Genomic DNA, 23,762 nt, shown 5'->3' on the forward strand with positions numbered 1-23,762 from the left:
TAAGGCTAAGCGTAAATTTGGTAAGATTGTAATTCACGTCGGCACTAATGACACCCGGTTACGCCAATCGGAGGTCACTAAAAGTAACATTGAATCAGTGTGTAACTTTGCAAAAACAATGTCGGACTCTGTAGTTTTCTCTGGGCCCCTCCCCAATCGGACTGGGAGTGACATGTTTAGCCGCATGTTCTCCTTGAATTGCTGGCTGTCTGAGTGGTGTCCAAAAAATGACGTGGGCTTCATAGATAATTGGCAAAGCTTCTGGGGAAAACCTGGTCTTGTTAGGAGAGACGGCATCCATCCCACTTTGGATGGAGCAGCTCTCATTTCTAGAAATCTGGCCAATTTTCTTAAATCCTCCAAACCGTGACTATCCAGGGTTGGGACCAGGAAGCAGAGTTGTAGTCTTACACACCTCTCTGCAGCTTCTCTCCCCCTGCCATCCCCTCATTACCCCATCCCCGTAGAGACGGTGCCTGCTCCCAGACCACCAATAACCAGCAAAAATCTATTTAAGCATAAAAATTCAAAAAGAAAAAATAATATAGCACCTTCAACTGCACCACAGACTAAAACAGTTAAATGTGGTCTATTAAACATTAGATCTCTCTCTTCTAAGTCCCTGTTGGTAAATGATATAATAATTGATCAACATATTGATTTATTCTGCCTTACAGAAACCTGGTTACAGCAGGATGAATATGTTAGTTTAAATGAGTCAACACCCCCGAGTCACACTAACTGTCAGAATGCTCGTAGCACGGGCCGAGGAGGAGGATTAGCAGCAATCTTCCACTCCAGCTTATTAATTAATCAAAAACCCAGACAGAGCTTTAATTCATTTGAAAGCTTGACTCTAAGTCTTGTCCATCCAAATTGGAAGTCCCAAAAAACAGTTTTATTTGTTATTATCTATCGTCCACCTGGTCGTTACTGTGAGTTTCTCTGTGAATTTTCAGACCTTTTGTCTGACTTAGTGCTTAGCTCAGATAAGATAATTATAGTGGGCGATTTTAACATCCACACAGATGCTGAGAATGACAGCCTCAACACTGCATTTAATCTATTATTAGACTCTATTGGCTTGGCTCAAAATGTAAATGAGTCCACCCACCACTTTAATCATATCTTAGATCTTGTTCTGACTTATGGTATGGAAATAGAAGACTTAACAGTATTCCCTGAAAACTCCCTTCTGGCTGATCATTTCTTAATAACATTTACATTTACTCTGATGGACTACCCAGCAGTGGGGAATAAGTTTCATTACACTAGAAGTCTTTCAGAAAGCGCTGTAACTAGGTTTAAGGATATGATTCCTTCTTTATGTTCTCTAATGCCATATACCAACACAGTGCAGAGTAGCTACCTAAACTCTGTAAGTGAGATAGAGTATCTCATCAATAGTTTTACATCCTCATTGAAGACAACTTTGGATGCTGTAGCTCCTCTGAAAAAGAGAGCCTTAAATCAGAAGTGCCTGACTCCGTGGTATATGTTAGGGTCCCTTCAGGTTGTTTTTGAGGTCTTGTATTTTGTCTTCTTCCTTGTCTGTCTGTCCTGTCTTCTGAATGGTCAGTGTCCAAGTTTCTGTTGTATTTGCTCTGTCCATGACTTCTGTCTTTGTGAATCTGTGGGTTTGTCATTTGGATGAAGGAGTTGGAGTCAGGTGTGTGTGTGTGTGTGTGTGTGTAAGTGTATGTGCACATCTGGTTAGTGTGCTCAGCTATATGCGCATGTGTCCTGGCACGCCCCCCTCCTAGTCCACATTGACATGCATGCTGGCCCTCATCTGTGTGGATGTGTACGTCTGTGTGTGTGAATGCAGTTATACATGATTTCCTCAGGCGCTCAGTCCTCACTTCTTGTCTTTTTCTCCTCTTCTGTCTTGCTGCGTATGTGTGCATATTATCCCTCTTTCCTCTGTGTTGTTCCTGGTGCACGTGCGCGCTCTGTGTCTGGGTACTTCTCACTGAGCGTGCAGTGCTGTCGGTCTGGTTAGACCACGCCCTTTGTTTACATTATGTTTTGTCTGTTCTCTCATCTTTCTTTCCAACCAAGTTTGTCCTACACTCCTGTGGTTGCTTGTGTCTTGGTCTTTCCACTGTGTGTTTGTCATTGTTCCTTTCTATGTCATTAGGCTTATTAGTATGTTGGGTCACTTCATGTTTGCACTCTTCAGTCATGTATGTTCTGTTCTCTGCCGCCATCTAGTGTCTTAAATTAGTCTTCACACTTCTGAGTTTCCAGCTGGAATTAATTCACTCATCAGACTCTGTATTTAACCTCACCTGTGTTCATGTCCCATGCTGGTCCATTGTAGCTGTTATCCTGTGGTAGCTGATTCCTGTGCTGCTTTTCGTCTTTGTCCATGCAGCGTGCTACTTATTCTGTTGTTAAAGTGACTGCTCACCTTTTCTGATGTCCTGTGTTCTCCACTGCTCCCTTTTTGTAAGTACTCAGTTCTGGTTTTTGCACTCCCTGGAAGATTGTCAACTTAAGTTTTGCTTTGTCTCCTCACGCCCTCGATCTCCCCACAACCTGAGTGGGTGAACTTTGTATTTTGGTTGTTCCTGCTCCTCCACTGTTTTTGTATCTTGCCACCAGTCCAGCATTAAACCTGGTATTCTTTAAAAATTCAACCTTTTGTCATGACTGCTCTTTATTTGGGAAATCTCAGCCTTTGTTCAGATCCTGGCCTCAAATCATAACAGTATAACTCACAAACTCGCAGCTTAAAGCAGATAACCCGTAAGTTGGAGAGGAAATGGCGTCTCACTAATTTAGATCTTCACTTAGCCTGGAAAAAGAGTCTGTTGCTCTATAAAAAAGCCCTCCGTAATGCTAGGACATCTTTCTACTCATCACTAATTGAAGAAAATAAGAACAACCCCATGTTTCTTTTCAGCACTGTAGCCAGGCTGAGACGGTGCCTGCTCCCAGGCCACCAATAACTAGCAAAAATCTATTTAAGCATAAAAATTCAAAAAGAAAAAATAATATAGCACCTTCAATTGCACCACAGACTAAAACAGTTAAATGTGGTCTATTAAACATTAGGTCTCTTTCTTCTAAGTCCCTGTTGGTAAATGATATAATAATTGATCAACGTATTGATTTATTCTGCCTAACAAAAACTTGGTTACAGCAGGATGAATATGTTAGTTTAAATGAGTCAACACCCCCGAGTCACACTAACTGTCAGAATGCTCGTAGCACGGGCCGGGGCGGAGGATTAGCAGCAATCTTCCATTCCAGCTTATTAATTAATCAAAAACCTAGACAGAGCTTTAATTCATTTGAAAGCTTGTCTCTTAGTCTTGTCCATCCAAATTGGAAGTCCCAAAAACCAGTTTTATTTGTTATTATCTATCGTCCACCTGGTCGTTACTGTGAGTTTCTCTGTGAATTTTCAGACCTTTTGTCTGACTTAGTGCTTAGCTCAGATAAGATAATTATAGTGGGCGATTTTAACATCCACACAGATGCTGAGAATGACAGCCTCAACACTGCATTTAATCTATTATTAGACTCTATCGGCTTTGCTCAAAAAGTAAATGAGTCCACCCACCACTTTAATCATATTTTAGATCTTGTTCTGACTTATGGTATGGAAATAGAAGACTTAACAGTATTCCCTGAAAACTCCCTTTTGTCTGATCATTTTTTAACAACATTTACATTTACCCTGATGGACTACCCTGCAGTGGGGAATAAGTTTCATTACACTAGAAGTCTTTCAGAAAGCGCTGTAACTAGGTTTAAGGATATGATTCCTTCTTTATGTTCTCTAATGTCATATACCAACACAGAGCAGAGTAGCTACCTAAACTCTGTAAGGGAGTTAGAGTATCTTGTCAATAGTTTTACATCCTCATTGAAGACAACTTTGGATGCTGTAGCTCCTCTGAAAAAGAGAGCTTTAAATCAGAAGTGTCTGACTCCGTGGTATAACTCACAAACTCGTAGCTTAAAGCAGATAACCCGTAAGTTGGAGAGGAAATGGCGTCTCACTAATTTAGAAGATCTTCACTTAGCCTGGAAAAAGAGTTTGTTGCTCTATAAGAAAGCCCTTCGTGAAGCTAGGACATCTTTCTACTCATCACTAATTGAAGAAAATAAGAACAACCCCAGGTTTCTTTTCAGCACTGTAGCCAGGCTGACAAAGAGTCAGAGCTCTATTGAGCTGAGTATTCCATTAACTTTAACTAGTAATGACTTCATGACTTTCTTTGCTAACAAAATTTTGACTATTAGAGAAAAAATTACTCATAACCATCCCAAAGATGTATCGTTATCTTTGGCTGCTTTCAGTGATGCCGGTATTTGGTTAGACTCTTTCTCTCCGATTGTTCTGTCTGAGTTATTTTCATTAGTTACTTCATCCAAACCATCAACATGCTTATTAGACCCCATTCCTGCCAGGCTGCTCAAGGAAGTCCTACCATTATTTAATGCTTCAATCTTAAATATGATCAATCTATCTTTGTTAGTTGGTTATGTACCACAGGCCTTTAAGGTGGCAGTAATTAAACCATTACTTAAAAAGCCATCACTTGACCCAGCTATCTTAGCTAATTATAGGCCAATCTCCAACCTTCCTTTTCTCTCAAAGATTCTTGAGAGGGTAGTTGTAAAACAGCTAACTGATCACCTGCATTGGAATGGTCTATTTGAAGAGTTTCAGTCAGGTTTTAGAATTCATCATAGTACAGAAACAGCATTAGTGAAGGTTACAAATGATCTTCTTATGGCTTCGGACAGTGGACTTATCTCTGTGCTTGTTCTGTTGGACCTCAGTGCTGCTTTTGATACTGTTGACCATAAAATTTTATTACAGAGATTAGAGCATGTCATAGGTATTAAAGGCATTGCGCTGCGGTGGTTTGAATCATATTTGTCTAATAGATTACAGTTTGTTCATGTAAATGGGGAATCTTCTTCACAGACTAAAGTTAATTATGGAGTTCCACAAGGTTCTGTGCTAGGACCAATTTTATTCACTTTATACATGCTTCCCTTGGGCAGTATTATTAGACGGTATTGCTTAAATTTTCATTGTTACGCAGATGATACCCAGCTTTATCTATCCATGAAGCCAGAGGATACGCACCAATTAGCTAAACTGCAGGATTGTCTTACAGACAAAGACATGGATGACCTCTAATTTCCTGCTTTTAAACTCAGATAAAACTGAAGTTATTGTACTTGGCCCCACAAATCTTAGAAGCATGGTGTCTAACCAGATCGTTACTCTGGATGGCATTTCCCTGATCTCTAGTAATACTGTGAGAAATCTTGGAGTTATTTTTGATCAGGATATGTCATTCAAAGCGCATATTAAACAAATATGTAGGACTGCCTTTTTGCATTTACGCAATATCTCTAAAATCAGAAAGGTCTTGTCTCAGAGTGATGCTGAAAAACTAATTCATGCATTTATTTCCTCTAGGCTGGACTATTGTAATTCATTATTATCAGGTTGTCCTAAAAGTTCCCTAAAAAGCCTTCAGTTGGTTCAGAATGCTGCAGCTAGAGTACTGACGGGGACTAGCAGGAGAGAGCATATCTCACCCGTGTTGGCCTCCCTTCATTGGCTTCCTGTTAATGCTAGAATAGAATTTAAAATTCTTCTTCTTACTTATAAGGTTTTGAATAATCAGGTCCCATCTTATCTTAGGGACCTCATAGTACCATATTACCCCATTAGAGCGCTTCGCTCTCAGACTGCGGGCTTACTTGTAGTTCCTAGGGTTTGTAAGAGTAGAATGGGAGGCAGAGCCTTCAGCTTTCAGGCTCCTCTCCTGTGGAACCAGCTCCCAATTCAGATCAGGGAGAGAGATACCCTCTCTACTTTTAAGATTAGGCTTAAAACTTTCCTTTTCGCTAAGGCTTATAGTTAGGGCTGGATCAGGTGACCCTGGACCATCCCTTGGTTATGTTGCTTTAGACGTAGACTGTGTTTCATAATTATTGTATGGCCTTGCCTTGCAATGTGGAGCGCCTTGGGGCAACTGTTTGTTGTGATTTGGCGCTATACAAGAAAAAAGTTGATTGATTGATTGATTGAACCATCCCTTAGTTATGCTGCTATAGACTTAGACTGCTGGGGGGTTCCCATGATGCACTGAGTGTTTCTTTCTCTTTTTGCTCTGTATGCACCACTCTGCATTTAATCATTAGTGATCGATCTCTGCTCCCCTCCACAGCATGTCTTTTTCCTGGTTCTCTCCCTCAGCCCCAACCAGTCCCAGCAGAAGACTGCCCCTCCCTGAGCCTGGTTCTGCTGGAGGTTTCTTCCTGTTAAAAGGGAGTTTTTCCTTCCCACTGTTGCCAAGTGCTTGCATATAGGGGGTCGTTTTGATCGTTGGCGTTTTTCTGTAATTATTGTATGGCTTTGCCTTACAATATAAAGCACCTTGGGGCAACTGTTTGTTGTGATTTGGCGCTATATAAATAAAATTGATTTGATTTATGATGTCATCCTTGTAAAAGCCCACAGGGATCAACATTCCTATTTTTATGGTATGATGTTGTAGATGTTAGCGTGGTGACGTCACTTCCTGGTGTTACCAGCAAACACTTTTGTTTGTGTGTTAATATAACTTCTTTGTCATATAGTATAGTGACCCTGCAATAATGTTCCTGTTATAATGTTTCTGTTGAGTGTTCTCTATTTTTATTGGCTGTCTGGAGCATCAAAGGAGGGAGGGGGTGTAGCGGTAGAGATCAGAAAAAGGAGAGACTGACCACAGGTCATTGTTCTGAGCTGAGCTGTACTGTGAGCTGTTGCTGGCGTTTTTACGGCTGACAGTAACCATTACTTCATTGCAGAATAAAGAGCAGCCTGTTGAAATTCTTCATCATCCTTTCAGCATCCGGATGGACGTTACATTGGTGTCAGAAGTAAAACACCAGAGCTTTGCTTGCCGATAGCATTTAGCCGCGTCTAGCTCAGACCCGGTTAACTTGTATTAGCAGCCTGTAGACGCTATGGCAGCGCAGCGGGAGAACGCAGACGCTTGTCCTAGAGTCAAGCAGGAGGTGATGGACAGTGTTTGTGAGGGTGGGCTGGGGCATGATACGGAGCTTGGCCATTTTTCAGAGCACTTGGCCCATCTGAGATGAACAGCCAGGAGGCCAGCTACCAACGCTGGCTTCAGCTCGTTGAGCATGGCGGGGGAGTGTGCAGGCGCGGAAACGCCCGTCAAAAGTGAGGCTGGGCCAGATGTAAACAAACATGGTGGCATCTAGTGTAACCTGCCTCAAGTGAAAACAGCAAAATACTCCAGGAGGGCTGACTGGGAGGCCTTCCACACCCAATTTGAATTGTTGGCACAGGCTGAAGATTGGTCAGAGGACAATAAAGCACTCCAGCTGGCTCTGTGTCTTACAGATGATGCTTTAACATGCTTGCTGTTCCTTAGCCCAGCCGAAAGAGACAACTACAGGGCTTTAGTTGGGGTCCTACAGCGGCATTATGGACAATGCAGTCAGTCTGGTGTTCTGCATTCAGAGCTGTCAAACAGGCAGAGACAGGCCGGAGAGCCACTCCGTGCATTGGCTAATGACACTGAAAAACTGGCAAGGAGAGCATACGCCAACATGCCTGCTGAAGTGCAAAGTGATCTGGCCAGGGATCAATTCATCCAAGCCATAACCCCAAAACAGCTGCGCATACAGACTCATTTGGCGCACCCCCGCACTCTGCAGGAGGCACTGGAACTAGCATTAGAGAGAGAGGTTGTAAGAGAGACTGCAGAATACATACATGTTGGGGTTATGAGAATGGGGGCCACGACGGCCTAGCTCAAGAGAGCTTGGGCTGCTGAGTTGACTGAACTAATTTGTGCTGTGGCACTACAGTCACCGCACAGCAGCAACCGTCCTCGCTGGGGCCCAACTGTGTGCTGGGTGTGTGGGCAGGCTGGACATATAAGCGTGCGATGCCCCAAGCATGTTGGGGCTCAGGGAAACAGCCCAGGGTCTGTGTAGAAGGGATGACGCAAACCCCTGCCCCTGTGTCCCTTTATGCCCTGTCCTCAGGAGATGGTGTCCAGCAACACAGACCAGAAAACAGGGCTCCACTTCCCCCAGAAGTAGATGACACTGCTGAATCAGCAAGGGTGGTGGGTTGTACTCATGCTGGAGATTTTTGTCATCTCCCTTTCACCCTGGCGGGTGAGCCCTTGTTGACAAGGGCTCCACCGCAACATTGATGAGACCTGACGTGGTCCCAGTGGGGACACTGTTGGAACCTACTGGGGTGAAACTATGCACAGTGACTGGTGAACTAGCCCTTATGTGGGGAAGATGGGTGGAGGATATACGAGTGGGGGGTCTGTCAACAGACTGTAAGGTGTGGGTTGCAGCAGTGCAGGATCCCTGCATAATAGGACTGGACTTCCTCAGGGGTGCTCGCAGTGTGTTAGATCTGGGAAAGAACACAGTAGCATTCCCAGGGAGTCCCACGGCTGACATGGTGCACCCCATACAGACCGCAAGACCACATCCACCAACCTCGAGAGCAACAGATGCGCAACATGAGAGGGTCTCCCCGCTCCAAGTTCCTCCTCCTACACCCTTGTTCCCCACAACCCATACCTGAACTGGCATACAGCTCCCTGCCCAGGATCAACAAGCCCCAGCAGGTGAGGTGGACAGATTGACAGCAGTAAGAGGGATATGGAAACATAGCTGGGAGCACTTAGAAACCAGAAAACAGGAAAAGCTTGTGGCAGGTGTTGTTGGAATACAAAAACATTTTTGCCCTGATGGGGGAGGAAGTGGGCCTGACACACCTGGTACAGCACAAAATTGACAGGGCGATGCATGGCCCATCAAGACGCACCCCTGCCACCTTCCCCTGGCACACCAGGCAGCTGCTGACAGTGCAACTGACGAAATGCTGAGAGCTGGCATCATCGAGCCATCTGACAGCCCATGGGCTTCAGGGGTTGTGATGGTCAATAAGAAGAACAGTTCAAAGATGAGGTTCTGTGTTGACTACAGACCTCGAAACAGTGTGACCCAGAAAGACTTGTACCCACTGCCCCACATGAGGAAAGAGTTGGAGTTTTGGGGACACAGAGTCGGGGGGGATGTCATAGGCACATTGGAGGAGAAAGTGCGGCTGTGAGGGATTGGCCGGTACCCACCAATGTACATAGCTGAAGAGCTTCATTGGACTGACGTCCTACTATCGGTGGTTTGTGCGTGGCTTCTCTTGTATAGCTGCACCCCTGTTCTACCTGCAGAAGAAAGACTGTGACTTTGATTGGACACCCAAGTGGAAGCAGGCCTTCACCCTCCCTCCGTCGACTCCAGCAGGGGTTCTGCTGCACAGTAAATTCACGATTGTTAAATTAACACTGACGGTCAACATATGGTCCCACTCTGGCCAGAATAGGACCATATGTACACTGGCAGTGTTAATTTAACACTGTTAGTGTTAGTTTTACACTGGTGATTTTACTGTGTGAGGTCAGCTTAGGAGGGATGTTAAGGACTTTTTCCGCCACTGTGACCCCTGCACTGCATACAAAGGTCTACCCAATCAGTCTCATGCCCAGCTCCAGCAACTGGTAGTTGGAGCCCCAATGGAAAGAGTGGCAGTGGACATAATGGGCCCATTCCCTCACACAGACAAAGGGAACTGCTACATGCTGGCCGCCGTGGACTCAGAATCGGATTCAGAATCAGAATATTTTTTTAGTCCCTTAAAGGGCAATTCATTGCAGACCCCCTGACCAACCATAACCATTTCATGAAATGGCCATAGGTGTATGCCATACCAGATCAAGGGGGCACAGACTGATGCAGATGACCTTGTGGAGGGCATGTTTACCAGGTTTGGGACAGCGGAGGTCATTCATAGTAACCAAGAAAGAAACTTCGATTCGGGTGTGTTCGCTGCTATGTGCACATGCCTGGGGATGCAGAAGACTACACGGGACTACACCATTACATCCTCAGAGTGATGGACTCAACAGAACCCTGCTAAAACTCGCTATCCTCACTGCGGAACATCAGCATGACTGGGATATGCACCTCCCTCTCTTCTTGTTGCACTACAGGACGGCTGGATTCCACCTCATGCACACCTGCCTTGCTCATGTTGGGGCAAGAGCTGCAGACACCAGCAGAAATTACTTTAGGCAGAACACCCCCCCCCCCCCGGTGCCACTAGGTCCAGAGTACGCCAGGATGCTCCATCACAGGATGCACATGCTTTTGCCCAGGACGAGTTACAGAAAGCGGGTGTAAGGCAGAAAAGAAACTATGATTTGAGAGCTAGAGGAAGGGACTTAAGGCTGTATAGTCCTAGGAGGGATGGTGTCCTAAGCTAGATTGTCACTGGGCAGGCTCTTGTGAGGTATTGGAGAGGCTGGGTGAGGTGGCACGTTGTATATCGGGTTCAGCTGCTATTTAGGGAAAGATGGGTGGCCCTCTACAGGGACAGGCTTGCTCCATACAAAGGGGATGCATGTCCACTTCCACACCCTGGATCCTCAACACCTTACCCGAGAAACGAGAGCCACCTGACTGTTTCTCCCGTTAATTCCTCAAATTCCCCAAACTCACCCCCTGCTCCCCAGCATGTTGTCCGCAGACTGCAAGCGCAACCACTGGTGTTAACACTGAGGCGGCCTGGGAGATGGAGGAGGCGCCCAGGCCACCTCAAGGATTTTGTTGTCAGACTTGGAGATTGGTGAGTGTGTTTTCTGATCATGCAACCAGTTTTATGTAGTGTTGATTTCTCTAATGTGGCAGCTAAACATTGCAACCGTCAGGCTCTGTCAGGCTTTTAACCCCCTCACTGCTGGAAAATTCTCAGCTGCCTCCTCTGTTGTCTGTGTGTGCCCCGATTCAACCTGTGTTGATATAGAGGAGTTCTGCTCCTGGTTTAACTCCTCCTGCCTTTCTGTAATGAACTCTGTGGCTCCTCTAAAACCCAGGCAGTCTAAGACTCGGCCTGAACCTTGGTTTAATCACAGAACCCGTGCAGCCAGATGAGAATGAGACAAACCCAGGTGGAAGAAAGACGAGCTGCAGCCAAGTTTCATTTCAAATTTTAATGGACCACTGGTGCTCTTATCACGACATTGTCAAGGAATATAAAAGAGCGTATCTGTCAAGCATAATCACAGAAAACTGCAAGAACCCTCGTGTACTGTTCAGAACAGTTGTCTCTGTCCTCAACGTCCCACAGCCTGTATGTCTGGAAACAGCCATTGATGTGTGTAATCGTTTTCTGTACTTTTTCATTAAGAAGGTTGCTTCTGCAAGAACTCTCATTTCCCCATCCACCTTTGACCCCTCTGTCCCTGTTCCTTGCCCAGCGGTCTTCAGTGGTTTTCAACCTGTGACTCTGTCACTGTTGGAGGATGTGGTGGCCCACATAAAACCATCAGGTTCTCCTCATGATGTGGCCCCTCCTCACTTCTTTAAAGACGTTTTTTCTACCTTATGGCAGTCGGTTCTGACCGTTATAAATAGCAGCCTGTCCTCTGGTGTCGTCCCTGTAAGCTTCAAACATGCAGTAATACAACCTCTACTGAAGAAGCCTGGCTTTGATAGCACAGATTTAGCAAATTTCAGGCCCATCTCCAAGCTGCCATTTCAATCAATCACTCAATTTTTTTTTTATATAGCGCCAAATCACAACAAACAGTTGCCCCAAGGCGCTTTATATTGTAAGGCAAGGCCATACAATAATTATGTAAAACCCCAACGGTCAAAATGACCCCCTGTGAGCAAGCACTTGGCTACAGTGGGAAGGAAAAACTCCCTTTTAACAGGAAGAAACCTCCAGCAGAACCAGGCTCAGGGAGGGGCAGTCTTCTGCTGGGACTGGTTGGGGCTGAGGGAGAGAACCAGGAAAAAGACATGCTGTGGAGGGGAGCAGAGATCAATCACTAATGATTAAATGCAGAGTGGTGCATACAGAGCAAAAAGAGAAAGAAACAGTGCATCATGGGAACCCCCCAGCAGTCTACGTCTATAGCAGCATAACTAAGGGATGGTTCAGGGTCACCTGATCCAGCCCTAACTATAAGCTTTAGCAAAAAGGAAAGTTTTAAGCCTAATCTTAAAAGTAGAGAGGGTGTCTGTCTCCCTGATCTGAATTGGGAGCTGGTTCCACAGGAGAGGAGCCTGAAAGCTGAAGGCTCTGCCTCCCATTCTACTCTTACAAACCCTAGGAACTACAAGTAAGCCTGCAGTCTGAGAGCGAAGCGCTCTATTGGGGTGATATGGTACTACGAGGTCCCTAAGATAAGATGGGACCTGATTATTCAAAACCTTATAAGTAAGAAGAAGAATTTTAAATTCTATTCTAGAATTAACAGGAAGCCAATGAAGAGAGGCCAATATGGGTGAGATATGCTCTCTCCTTCTAGTCCCTGTCAGTACTCTAGCTGCAGCATTTTGAATTAACTGAAGGCTTTTTAGGGAACTTTTAGGACAACCTGATAATAATGAATTACAATAGTCCAGCCTAGAGGAAATAAATGCATGAATTAGTTTTTCAGCATCACTCTGAGACAAGACCTTTCTGATTTTAGAGATATTGCGTAAATGCAAAAAAGCAGTCCTACATATTTGTTTAATATGTGCTTTGAATGACATATCCTGATCAAAAATGACTCCAAGATTTCTCACAGTATTACTAGAGGTCAGGGTAATGCCATCCAGAGTAAGGATCTGGTTAGACACCATGTTTCTAAGATTTGTGGGGCCAAGTACAATAACTTCAGTTTTATCTGAGTTTAAAAGCAGGAAATTAGAGGTCAACCATGTCTTTATGTCTGTAAGACAATCCTGCAGTTTAGCTAATTGGTGTGTGTCCTCTGGCTTCATGGATAGATAAAGCTGGGTATCATCTGCGTAACAATGAAAATTTAAGCAATACCGTCTAATAATACTGCCTAAGGGAAGCACGTATAAAGTGAATAAAATTGGTCCTAGCACAGAACCTTGTGGAACTCCATAATTAACTTTAGTCTGTGAAGAAGATTCCCCATTTACATGAACAAATTGTAATCTATTAGACAAATATGATTCAAACCACCGCAGCGCAGTGCCTTTAATACCTATGGCATGCTCTAATCTCTGTAATAAAATTTTATGGTCAACAGTATCAAAAGCAGCACTGAGGTCTAACAGAACAAGCACAGAGATGAGTCCACTGTCCGAGGCCATAAGAAGATCATTTGTAACCTTCACTAATGCTGTTTCTGTACTATGATGAATTCTAAAACCTGACTGAAACTCTTCAAATAGACCATTCCTCTGCAGATGATCAGTTAGCTGTTTTACAACTACCCTTTCAAGAATTTTTGAGAGAAAAGGAAGGTTGGAGATTGGCCTATAATTAGCTAAGATAGCTGGGTCAAGTGATGGCTTTTTAAGTAATGGTTTAATTACTGCCACCTTAAAAGCCTGTGGTACATAGCCAACTAACAAAGATAGATTGATCATATTTAAGATCGAAGCATTAAATAATGGTAGGGCTTCCTTGAGCAGCCTGGTAGGAATGGGGTCTAATAAACATGTTGATGGTTTGGATGAAGTAACTAATGAAAATAACTCAGACAGGACAATCGGAGAGAAAGAGTCTAACCAAATACCGGCATCACTGAAAGCAGCCAAAGATAACGATACGTCTTTGGGATGGTTATGAGTAATTTTTTCTCTAATAGTTAAAATTTTGTTAGCAAAGAAAGTCATGAAGTCATTACTAGTTAAAGTTAATGGAATACTCAGCTCAATAGAGCTCTGACTCTTTGTCAGCCTGGCTACAGTGCTGAAAAGAAACCTGGGGTTATTCTTATTTTCTTCAATTAGTGATGAGTAGAAAGATGTCCTAGCTTTACGGAGGGCTTTTTTATAGAGCAACAGACTCTTTTTCCAGGCTAAGTGAAGATCTTCTAAATTAGTGAGACGCCATTTCCTCTCCAACTTACGGGTTATCTGCTTTAAGCTACGAGTTTGTGAGTTATACCACGGAGTCAGGCACTTCTGATTTAAAGCTCTCTTTTTGAGAGGAGGTACAGCATCCAAAGTTGTCTTCAATGAGGATGTAAAACTATTGACGAGATACTCTATCTCACTTAGAGTTTAGGTAGCTACTCTGCACTGTGTTGGTATATCAATCAATCAATCAATCAATTTTTTATATAGCGCCAAATCACAACAAACAGTTGCCCCAAGGCGCTTTATATTGTAAGGCAAGGCCATACAATAATTATGTAAAACCCCAACGGTCAAAACAACCCCCTGTGAGCAAGCACTTGGCTACAATAGGAAGGAAAAACGCCCTTTTAACAGGAAGAAACCTCCAGCAGAACCAGGCTCAGGGAGGGGCAGTCTTCTGCTGGGACTGGTTGGGGCTGAGGGAGAGAACCAGGAAAAAGACACGCTGTGGAGGGGAGCAGAGATCGATCACTAATGATTAAATGCAGAGTGGTGCATACAGAGCAAAAAGAGAAAGAAACAGTGCATCATGGGAACCCCCCAGCAGTCTACGTCTATAGCAGCATAACTAAGGGATGGTTCAGGGTCACCTGATCCAGCCCTAACTATAAGCTTTAGCAAAAAGGAAAGTTTTAAGCCTAATCTTAAAAGTAGAGAGGGTGTCTGTCTCCCTGATCTGAATTGGGAGCTGGTTCCACAGGAGAGGAGCCTGAAAGCTGAAGGCTCTGCCTCCCATTCTACTCTTACAAACCCTAGGAACTACAAGTAAGCCTGCAGTCTGAGAGCGAAGCGCTGTATTGGGGTGATATGGTACTACGAGGTCCCTAAGATAAGATGGGACCTGATTATTCAAAACCTTATAAGTAAGAAGAAGAATTTTAAATTCTATTCTAGAATTAACAGGAAGCCAATGAAGAGAGGCCAATATGGGTGAGATATGCTCTCTCCTTCTAGTCCCCGTCAGTACTCTAGCTGCAGCATTTTGAATTAACTGAAGGCTTTTTAGGGAACTTTTAGGACAACCTGATAATAATGAATTACAATAGTCCAGCCTAGAGAAAATAAATGCATGAATTAGTTTTTCAGCATCACTCTGAGACAAGACCTTTCTGATTTTAGAGATATTGCGTAAATGCAAAAAAGCAGTCCTACATATTTGTTTAATATGTGCTTTGAATGACATATCCTGATCAAAAATGACTCCAAGATTTCTCACAGTATTACTAGAGGTCAGAGATGGCATTAGAGAACATAAAGAAGGAATCATATCCTTAAACCTAGTTACAGCGCTTTCTGAAAGACTTCTAGTGTAATGAAACTTATTCCCCACTGCTGGGTAGTCCATCAGAGTAAATGTAAATGTTATTAAGAAATGATCAGACAGAAGGGAGTTTTCAGGGAATACTGTTAAGTCTTCTATTTCCATACCATAAGTCAAATCAAGATCTAAGAGATGATTAAAGTGGTGGGTGGACTCATTTACTTTTTGAGCAAAGCCAGTAGAGTCTAATAATAGATTAAATGCAGTGTTGAGGCTGTCATTCTCAGCATCTGTGTGGATGTTAAAATCGCCCACTATAATTATCTTATCTGAGCTAAGCACTAAGTCAGACAAAAGGTCTGAAAATTCACAGAGAAACTCACAGTAACGACCAGGTGGACGATAGATAATAACAAATAAAACTGGTTTTTGGGACTTCCAATTTGGATGGACAAGACTAAGAGACAAGCTTTCAAATGAATTAAAGCTCTGTCTGGGTTTTTGATTAATTAATAAGCTGGAATGGAAGATTGCTGCTAATCCTCCGCCCCGGCCCGTGCTACGAGCATTCTGACAGTTAGTGTGACTCGGGGGTGTTGACTCATTTAAACTAACATATTCATCCTGCTGTAACCAGGTTTCTGTTAGGCAGAATAAATCAATATGTTGATCAATTATTATATCATTTACCAACAGGGACTTAGAAGAGAGAGACCTAATGTTTAATAGACCACATTTAACTGTTTTAGTCTGTGGTGCAGTTGAAGGTGCTATATTTTTTCTTTTTGAAATTTATGCTTAACTAGATTTTTGCTGGTTATTGGTGGTCTGGGAGCAGACACCGTCTCTACGGGGATGGGGTAATGAGGGGATGGCAGGGGGAGAGAAGCTGCAGAGAGGTGTATAAGACTACAACTCTGCTTCCTGGTCCCAACCCTGGATAGTCACGGTTTGGAGGATTTAAGAAAATTGGCCAGATTTCTAGAAATGAGAGCTGCTCCCTCTAAAGTGGGATGGATGCCGTCTCTCCTAACAAGACCAGGTTTTCCCCAGAAGCTTTGCCAATTATCTATGAAGCCCACCTCATTTTTTGGACACCACTCAGACAGCCAGCAATTCAAGGAGCACATGCGGCTAAACATGTCACTCCCGGTCCGATTGGGGAGGGGCCCAGAGAAAACTACAGAGTCCGACATTGTTTTTGCAAAGTTACACACTGATTCAATGTTAATTTTAGTGACCTCCGATTGGCGTAACCGGGTGTCATTACTGCCGACGTGAATTACAGTCTTACCAAATTTACGCTTAGCCTTAGCCAGCAGGTTTCAAATTTCCTTCAATGTCGCCTGCTCTGGCCCCCGGAAGACAATTGACTATGGTTGCTGGTGTCGCTAACTTCACATTTCTCAAAACAGAGTCGCCAATAACCAGAGTTTGATCCTCGGCGGGTGTGTCGTTGAGTGGGGAAAAACGGTTAGAAATGTGAACGGGTTGGCGGTGTACACGGGGCTTCTGTTTAGGGCTATGCTTCCTCCTCACAGTCACCCAGTCGGCCTGCTTTCCCGGCTGCTCGGGATCTGCCAGAGGGGAACTAATGGCGGCTAAGCTACCTTGGTCCGCACCGACTACAGGGGCCTGGCTAGCTGTAGAATTTTCCACGGTGCGGAGCCGAGTAGTCTCTAAAATTCTGGAGAAAATTGTCTATGCACAACTAAAAACTTTCCTTGATAAACACAACATCATGGAGGTTCTTCAGTCTGGTTTTAAAATGTTGCATAGCACAGAAACTGTCCTTTTAAAGATTTTTAAAGACATTTTAATGGAAAATGATAGTGGCAACTATGTTGTTCTTGTCAACTGCCTTTGACAGTGTAGACCACAGCATCTTGTTAAATCATCTGCAGCAGCTAGTTGGCATTGGTGGTAGTGCCCTAGACTGTCTCCGGTCCTATTTAGCAGACAGGACTATGAGTGTTGGTCTTGGGGTTTGCGAATCCTCCTCTGTTCCACTCTTACACAGGGTCCCAAAGGGTTCAACTTTAGGACCCTTGCTTTTCTCCCTGTATATGCTTCCCCTAGGGTCTAACCTCAGAAGACAGTGTCGCTTCTCATTGTTATGCTGATGACAGCCAGTTATATGTCGCCCTGAGGAAAAGCGATGCCTATTCTCTCAAACATCTGCTATCATGCCTTGAGGATATTAAAGCCTGGATGGCCACAAATGTCCTAAATTTTAATGATAAGAAAACAGAGGTGATTGTGTTTGGCCCTTGTGGCTCCTGTGTACCCTCCTCTTGATTTGGGTCCATTGGCAGCTTACGTGAAGAGTATTGTTACTAATTTGGGTTTTAAGATGGACGCACTTTATTTTGGAGTTAGCCTGTCCTCCCTTGAACATCTCTATTTAGTTCAGAACGCTGCTGCTCATCTGCTACACCAATCCTGGCCTCCCTCCACTGGCTGCCTGTGCACTTTAGAGTTCATTTTAAGATTCTTTTATTTGTTTTTAAATCTTTAAATAGCCCCGCCCTCCCTGTCTGAGCTACTTCACCACTACGCCCCTGCACGGTGCCTCTGGTCAGCTGATCAGCTGCTTCTTGAGGTACCAAGGTCCAAGCGAACGCTCAGAGGGGATTGAACATTTTCTGTTGCTGCTCCTAAAGTTTGGAATGATCTACCTGCACATTAGGCCTCGTCGCTGTCCGTTTTTAAAACCAATCTTAAAACCCACTTTTATTCACTGGCTTTTAACACAGTATGAGACTTGCTCTGTTTTAGTTGCTTTTATTTGTTCTCTGCTGTTTTTATTGTTGTTGGGTTGTTTTGTTGTTTTTATGGCCTTCATGTGCCGTACTTTGTGTGACGTGGTTACGGCCCAGAGTAACCATTACTTCGTTGCAGAATAAAGAGCAGCCTGTTGAACTTCTTCGTCATCCTTTCAGCATCTGGTGGATGTTACAATATTATGTAAAATCTAGTGTGAAATAAACACTTCTAAAAGTGAAAACACTGTTTTTGTAGCCTGATAACACCTCTGGAGTGATTTACAGAAGTCATCATGCATCTTAACTTCTGCTCTTGTCAAATGCTCACACACATGCCCTCCTGCAGACACCGTTAAAATGTAAGTATTGTTTATGATTGATTGATTGATTGGAGAGGTGATGGTCGAGTAGTTAAGCTTTGGGCTTGAGACCAGAGGATCCTCGGTTCAAATCCCAGCCTGACCGGAAAATCACTAAGGGCCTTTGGGCAAGGTTGCTCCCGGCGTGTAGTGAGCGCCTTGTATGGCAGCAGCCTGACACTGTGGTGTGAGTGTCTGTGTGAATGTGAGGCATCATTGTAAAGTGCTTTGAGCTTCTGATGCAGATGGAGAAGCGCTATATAAATGCAGTCCATTTACCATTTGATTGATAAAGGGGCTTTATTCAACATTTACAAATTGTATGTAAGACAGTTGGATCTTAATAATTAACTAAACTGCAATTTATAAAGAACACAATGCTCATACGCATTACCTTATATTTTCTGTTGGGTTTACTTTGCGTAATTAGCAAAATTGGCTAATTATTCACCAAAAACAGGAAATGGTGAGATCGTTTCCATTACAGTGCACATGTTTTCTAGTTCACACGTGCACGTTGGCCCCGCCCAGGGCAGGAAGTGTTTATGATTTCATGATGTCCAAAACTAAACTAACTAATTAATAAACGGTGACCTGAGAGTCAGAGTCCACGTTTGTGAAATTCATCCGTTGCCACGCTGCAGTCATGTGACCACCAAAGTGGACGGACTGTCCCTCATGTACTCAAACACGTCCTCGATCAGGAAATAATCAGGCCTGCAAGAACTTCTCTTACAGACAAGATCCGCTCTTACAGAACCCAGAACAATGGACACAAGCAGTTTTTATACACGATTGCATATGCGTGACAGAGGCGGCGCTTATTTCGCAAAATTCTTTTCTTATTGGCCCCCATGGGCATTCAAGGGAGGTCCATCCCCCTGCCCCAGGCCCGCGCAATAACGGGAGACAATATGATCTATAATTGTAACCTAACTCTCTTTATCCTAATCAATCAATCAATCAATTTTTTTATATAGCGCCAAATCACAACAAACAGTTGCCCCAAGGCGCTTTATATTGTAAGGCAAGGCCATACAATAATTATGTAAAACCTAACGGTCAAAACGACCCCCTGTGAGCAAGCACCCGGCCACAGCGGGAAGGAACCCCCCCCCCCCCCCAACAGGAAGAAACCTCCAGCAGAACCAGGCTCAGGGAGGGGCAGTCCCCTGCTGGGACTGGTTGGGGCCGAGGGAGAGAACCAGGAAAAAGACACGCTGTGGAGGGGAGCAGAGATCAATCACTAATGATTAAATGCAGAGTGGTGCATACAGAGCAAAAAGAGAAAGAAACAGTGCATCATGGGAACCCCCCAGCAGTCTACGTCTATAGCAGCATAACTAAGGGATGGTTCAGGGTCACCTGATCCAGCCCTAACTATAAGCTTTAGCAAAAAGGAAAGTTTTAAGCCTAATCTTAAAAGTAGAGAGGGTGTCTGTCTCCCTGATCTGAACTGGGAGCTGGTTCCACAGGAGAGGAGCCTGAAAGCTGAAGGCTCTGCCTCCCATTCTACTCTTACAAACCCTAGGAACTACAAGTAAGCCTGCAGTCTGAGAGCGAAGCGCTCTATTGGGGTGATATGGTACTACGAGGTCCCTAAGATAAGATGGGACCTGATTATTCAAAACCTTATAAGTAAGAAGAAGAATTTTAAATTCTATTCTAGAATTAACAGGAAGCCAATGAAGAGAGGCCAATATGGGTGAGATATGCTCTCTCCTTCTAGTCCCCGTCAGTACTCTAGCTGCAGCATTTTGAATTAACTGAAGGCTTTTTAGGGAACTTTTAGGACAACCTGATAATAATGAATTACAATAGTCCAGCCTAGAGGAAATAAATGCATGAATTAGTTTTTCAGCATCACTCTGAGACAAGACCTTTCTGATTTTAGAGATATTGCGTAAATGCAAAAAAGCAGTCCTACATATTTGTTTAATATGCGCTTTGAATGACATATCCTGATCAAAAATGACTCCAAGATTTCTCACAGTATTACTAGAGGTCAGGGTAATGCCATCCAGAGTAAGGATCTGGTTAGACACCATGTTTCTAAGATTTGTGGGGCCAAGTACAATAACTTCAGTTTTATCTGAGTTTAAAAGCAGGAAATTAGAGGTCATCCATGTCTTTATGTCTGTAAGACAATCCTGCAGTTTAGCTAATTGGTGTGTGTCGTCTGGCTTCATGGATAGATAAAGCTGGGTATCATCTGCGTAACAATGAAAATTTAAGCAATACCGTCTAATAATACTGCCTAAGGGAAGCATGTATAAAGTGAATAAAATTGGTCCTAGCACAGAACCTTGTGGAACTCCATAATTAACTTTAGTCTGTGAAGAAGATTCCCCATTTACATGAACAAATTGTAATCTATTAGACAAATATGATTCAAACCACCGCAGCGCAGTGCCTTTAATACCTATGGCATGCTCTAATCTCTGTAATAAAATTTTATGGTCAACAGTATCAAAAGCAGCACTGAGGTCTAACAGAACAAGCACAGAGATGAGTCCACTGTCCGAGGCCATAAGAAGATCATTTGTAACCTTCACTAATGCTGTTTCTGTACTATGATGAATTCTAAAACCTGACTGAAACTCTTCAAATAGTGGTACAAACTGGTTAAATCCAGTTCTACATGCACATACCAAGAAAGAACAAAGGAAAATGAGAATAACAATGAAAATCTTGTGGCTTGTGGATCACAATTTTTTTTTATCTTTATGACAACTGACGACTCTGCTGATGACGTGAATGACTCATTACCATGAACAAAAGACTGAAACTGCTCTCTCAAACCAAATGGTCAAGGAGGCATTCTTTGTGAAATGTTTGAAACCCAGCCTTAACCGGGGAGGGGGTCTGAGACACGCTTTATCCCCTGTTTACAATGGGGTACTCAGGTCAAAGCAGTTTCAGTCTTTTGTTCATGGTAATGAGTCATTCACGTCATCAGCAGAGTCGTCAAGGGAGCCATCAGGAGAGGGTCCATCCCATCATTAGGAGGGACAGCTGGAGGAATAGTTGCTAATTAGAGCTATTGTTTAGTCACCCCTCTTGGTAGGAGGGGTCTGGTTAGGTTTAAAACTCCAGCTTTTGTGACTTCTTGATTATTCTTCTCTACAAGAGTCAAGACAGAAGTCAGACCACCAGAGCAAGAATTTTAGCCGAGGAAGCTTCTGTGATTTGAAGCAAAACGTCCTCGCGTCAAGCAACCCAGTCCAGTCGAAGATTCAAGCTTCTCTACTATGGAAACCACCTGGACAACTGAGAGCCTACACAGAAATATCAGGGGATTGGCATATGATTGGATAGTTAGCTATGTATACAATAGATATCAGTGTGTACATATTGGTGGGGCAAAATCTGAACTCATGAAAATTACTTGTGGGGTGGCCCAGGGTTCAGTTCTGGGGCCGTTGTTGTTTCTTCTGTATATTAATGACATACGTTTGGTTTTCAAGTCCATCAGCTATATTTTGTTTGCTGATGATACGACTGTGTTTTGTAGTGGGGATCACTTGGGACAGACCTTGGACATGATGGAGAAGGAACTACAGAAGTTTAAACAATGGTTTGATTCAAACAAATTATAGCTCCACTTTGGTAAGACAAAGTGTATTATATTTGGAAACAAGTCCAGGAGTTCCTGCAGAAATTTATTATTAAAAGATATTGAAATTGAAACTAACTGATACAAAATTTCTTGGTGTTGTTATTGATGATATACTGAGCTGGAAAATGCATATTAATTTTGTTAAATCCAAAATGTCAAAAGCTGTTGCAATTCTGCACAAAGCACAAGATTTAATTTCCCAACACTCATTAACTATTTTAGATTACTCATTGCTCGTTCCATACATGATCTACTGTACTGAGGTGTGGGGAAATACATATAAAACTAATACTAATCCAATATTTTTGTTGCAAAAGAAAACTGTAAGAATTATCTGTAACAAATCACATTGTGAGCCAATGAATCCATTGTTTGCCTGTTTACATATTCTAAAATTCTGGGACTTGGTTGATTACAATACAAAACAAATTATGTATAAAGTTAAAAATAAACTGCTGCCACAACGTGTCCAGGATCTGTTTAAACTGAGACTCCAGTTATAATTTGAGAGGAATTTTATTGTTTGGAAACTCAAGGATCCAAACTACTGCAAAAAGTCATTGTGTATCTGTCAAAGGTGTTAACATCTCGAACAACTGTCCTGACAACATTAAAGTACTTAGTACATTAGTAGGCTTTAAATGACATTACAAGAATAACAAAATTGTATGCTCTAGTTGAAGACTTAGGTCTAGTGATTTATTACTTTTGGGTTTGTGTGTTGTGTGCCAGTATTGTCTGGTTATATTTTGTAAATTTGAGTTCATTGACTAAACTTTGCACGTTTTTTCTTTTTGGTACTGTCATCATGTGTGTGTATGTATGTACATGTAGGTATGTATACACACACACATATATATCTATATATGTGTGTGTGATTGTGTAGATATGTATTTATGAAATGTTGTTTGTGTGTATATGTTTGTTATTTTTTAGTATAAGGGATGGGTATTTATAAGCTCTGCTTCTGCCCTCACCCTTTCAGCCACACAGGACTTTTGTAAAGTTGCTTTGTTATGAGTTTTTTCTTTTTGTTGTTGAATTGTGTGCCAAATAGTCATTCATTCATTCATTCATTCAAAACTAAAAGTATAACCCTAAATGAAATAACTCCCTTAATACCAAAACAAGTACAGAAAATTAATAAAGAAACATAATTGAACACAAATATATCTAACATTAGTGTTGATCGCACTCAGGATGATTGACAGTTTGCTTTGATTGACAGGAACAGAGCCACAGACCTGGAGAGTCTGCTGGAGCAGTTTTCAGCTCAGTACCTGCAGGGGGACTGACGGGACCAGCGGTGCCTCCTGCTGGCAGCACATAGTCATCATGAAGGTTCACACAGCAGGGTCATATGTTGTTGTTGTTGTTGTTTTGGTGGATAAATAAACAAATAAATTATCTACCTTCCATCAGCCAGTCACAGCTGTGGGTTCTGTAGTTCTTATGGAACTTGCCTGATCCAGCAGGACCGGTGTCGCCGACCAAACAGTCCCCCCTAAAAATCTGTCCGCCCCGTCATCAGCCGTGGTTCATCATAAAAGACAGATGAAGCGATCAGAGCGCCACGGCTACACGAGCTGCTAGCTGATGCGTTCACTGCATGTTGGTCATTTCAAAGCATCACAGAGTGTCGCCTCGTTTTTGCTTAAAACGGCCTTGTTTCTCTTTCAAACTGACTTCAGAATGATTTAAGAGGTTTTACTTTGTCATCTGATGGTTAATAATCACATTAATCGTTTGGGTGAAGAGACTCTGTCTCAGACGAGCAGCTG

General features: G+C 43.1%; 1 protein-coding gene across 1 annotated transcript in view; it reads left to right on the plus strand.

Annotated features, from left to right (window-relative positions):
* The window catches only part of mfn1a (mitofusin 1a), a 67,849-nt gene extending 44,512 nt beyond the window's left edge, over positions 1-23,337 (plus strand). Inside the window, 1 exon segment of the mRNA XM_034183523.1 lies at positions 23,210-23,337. Within this exon segment, the coding sequence (XP_034039414.1) occupies positions 23,210-23,276 (67 nt within the window). The 3' untranslated portion in view covers positions 23,277-23,337.
* The last annotated feature ends 425 nt before the right edge of the window (positions 23,338-23,762 follow it).

Source organism: Thalassophryne amazonica, chromosome 12 (genome assembly GCF_902500255.1).
Source record: "Thalassophryne amazonica chromosome 12, fThaAma1.1, whole genome shotgun sequence".
Lineage (NCBI taxonomy): Eukaryota > Metazoa > Chordata > Actinopteri > Batrachoidiformes > Batrachoididae > Thalassophryne > Thalassophryne amazonica.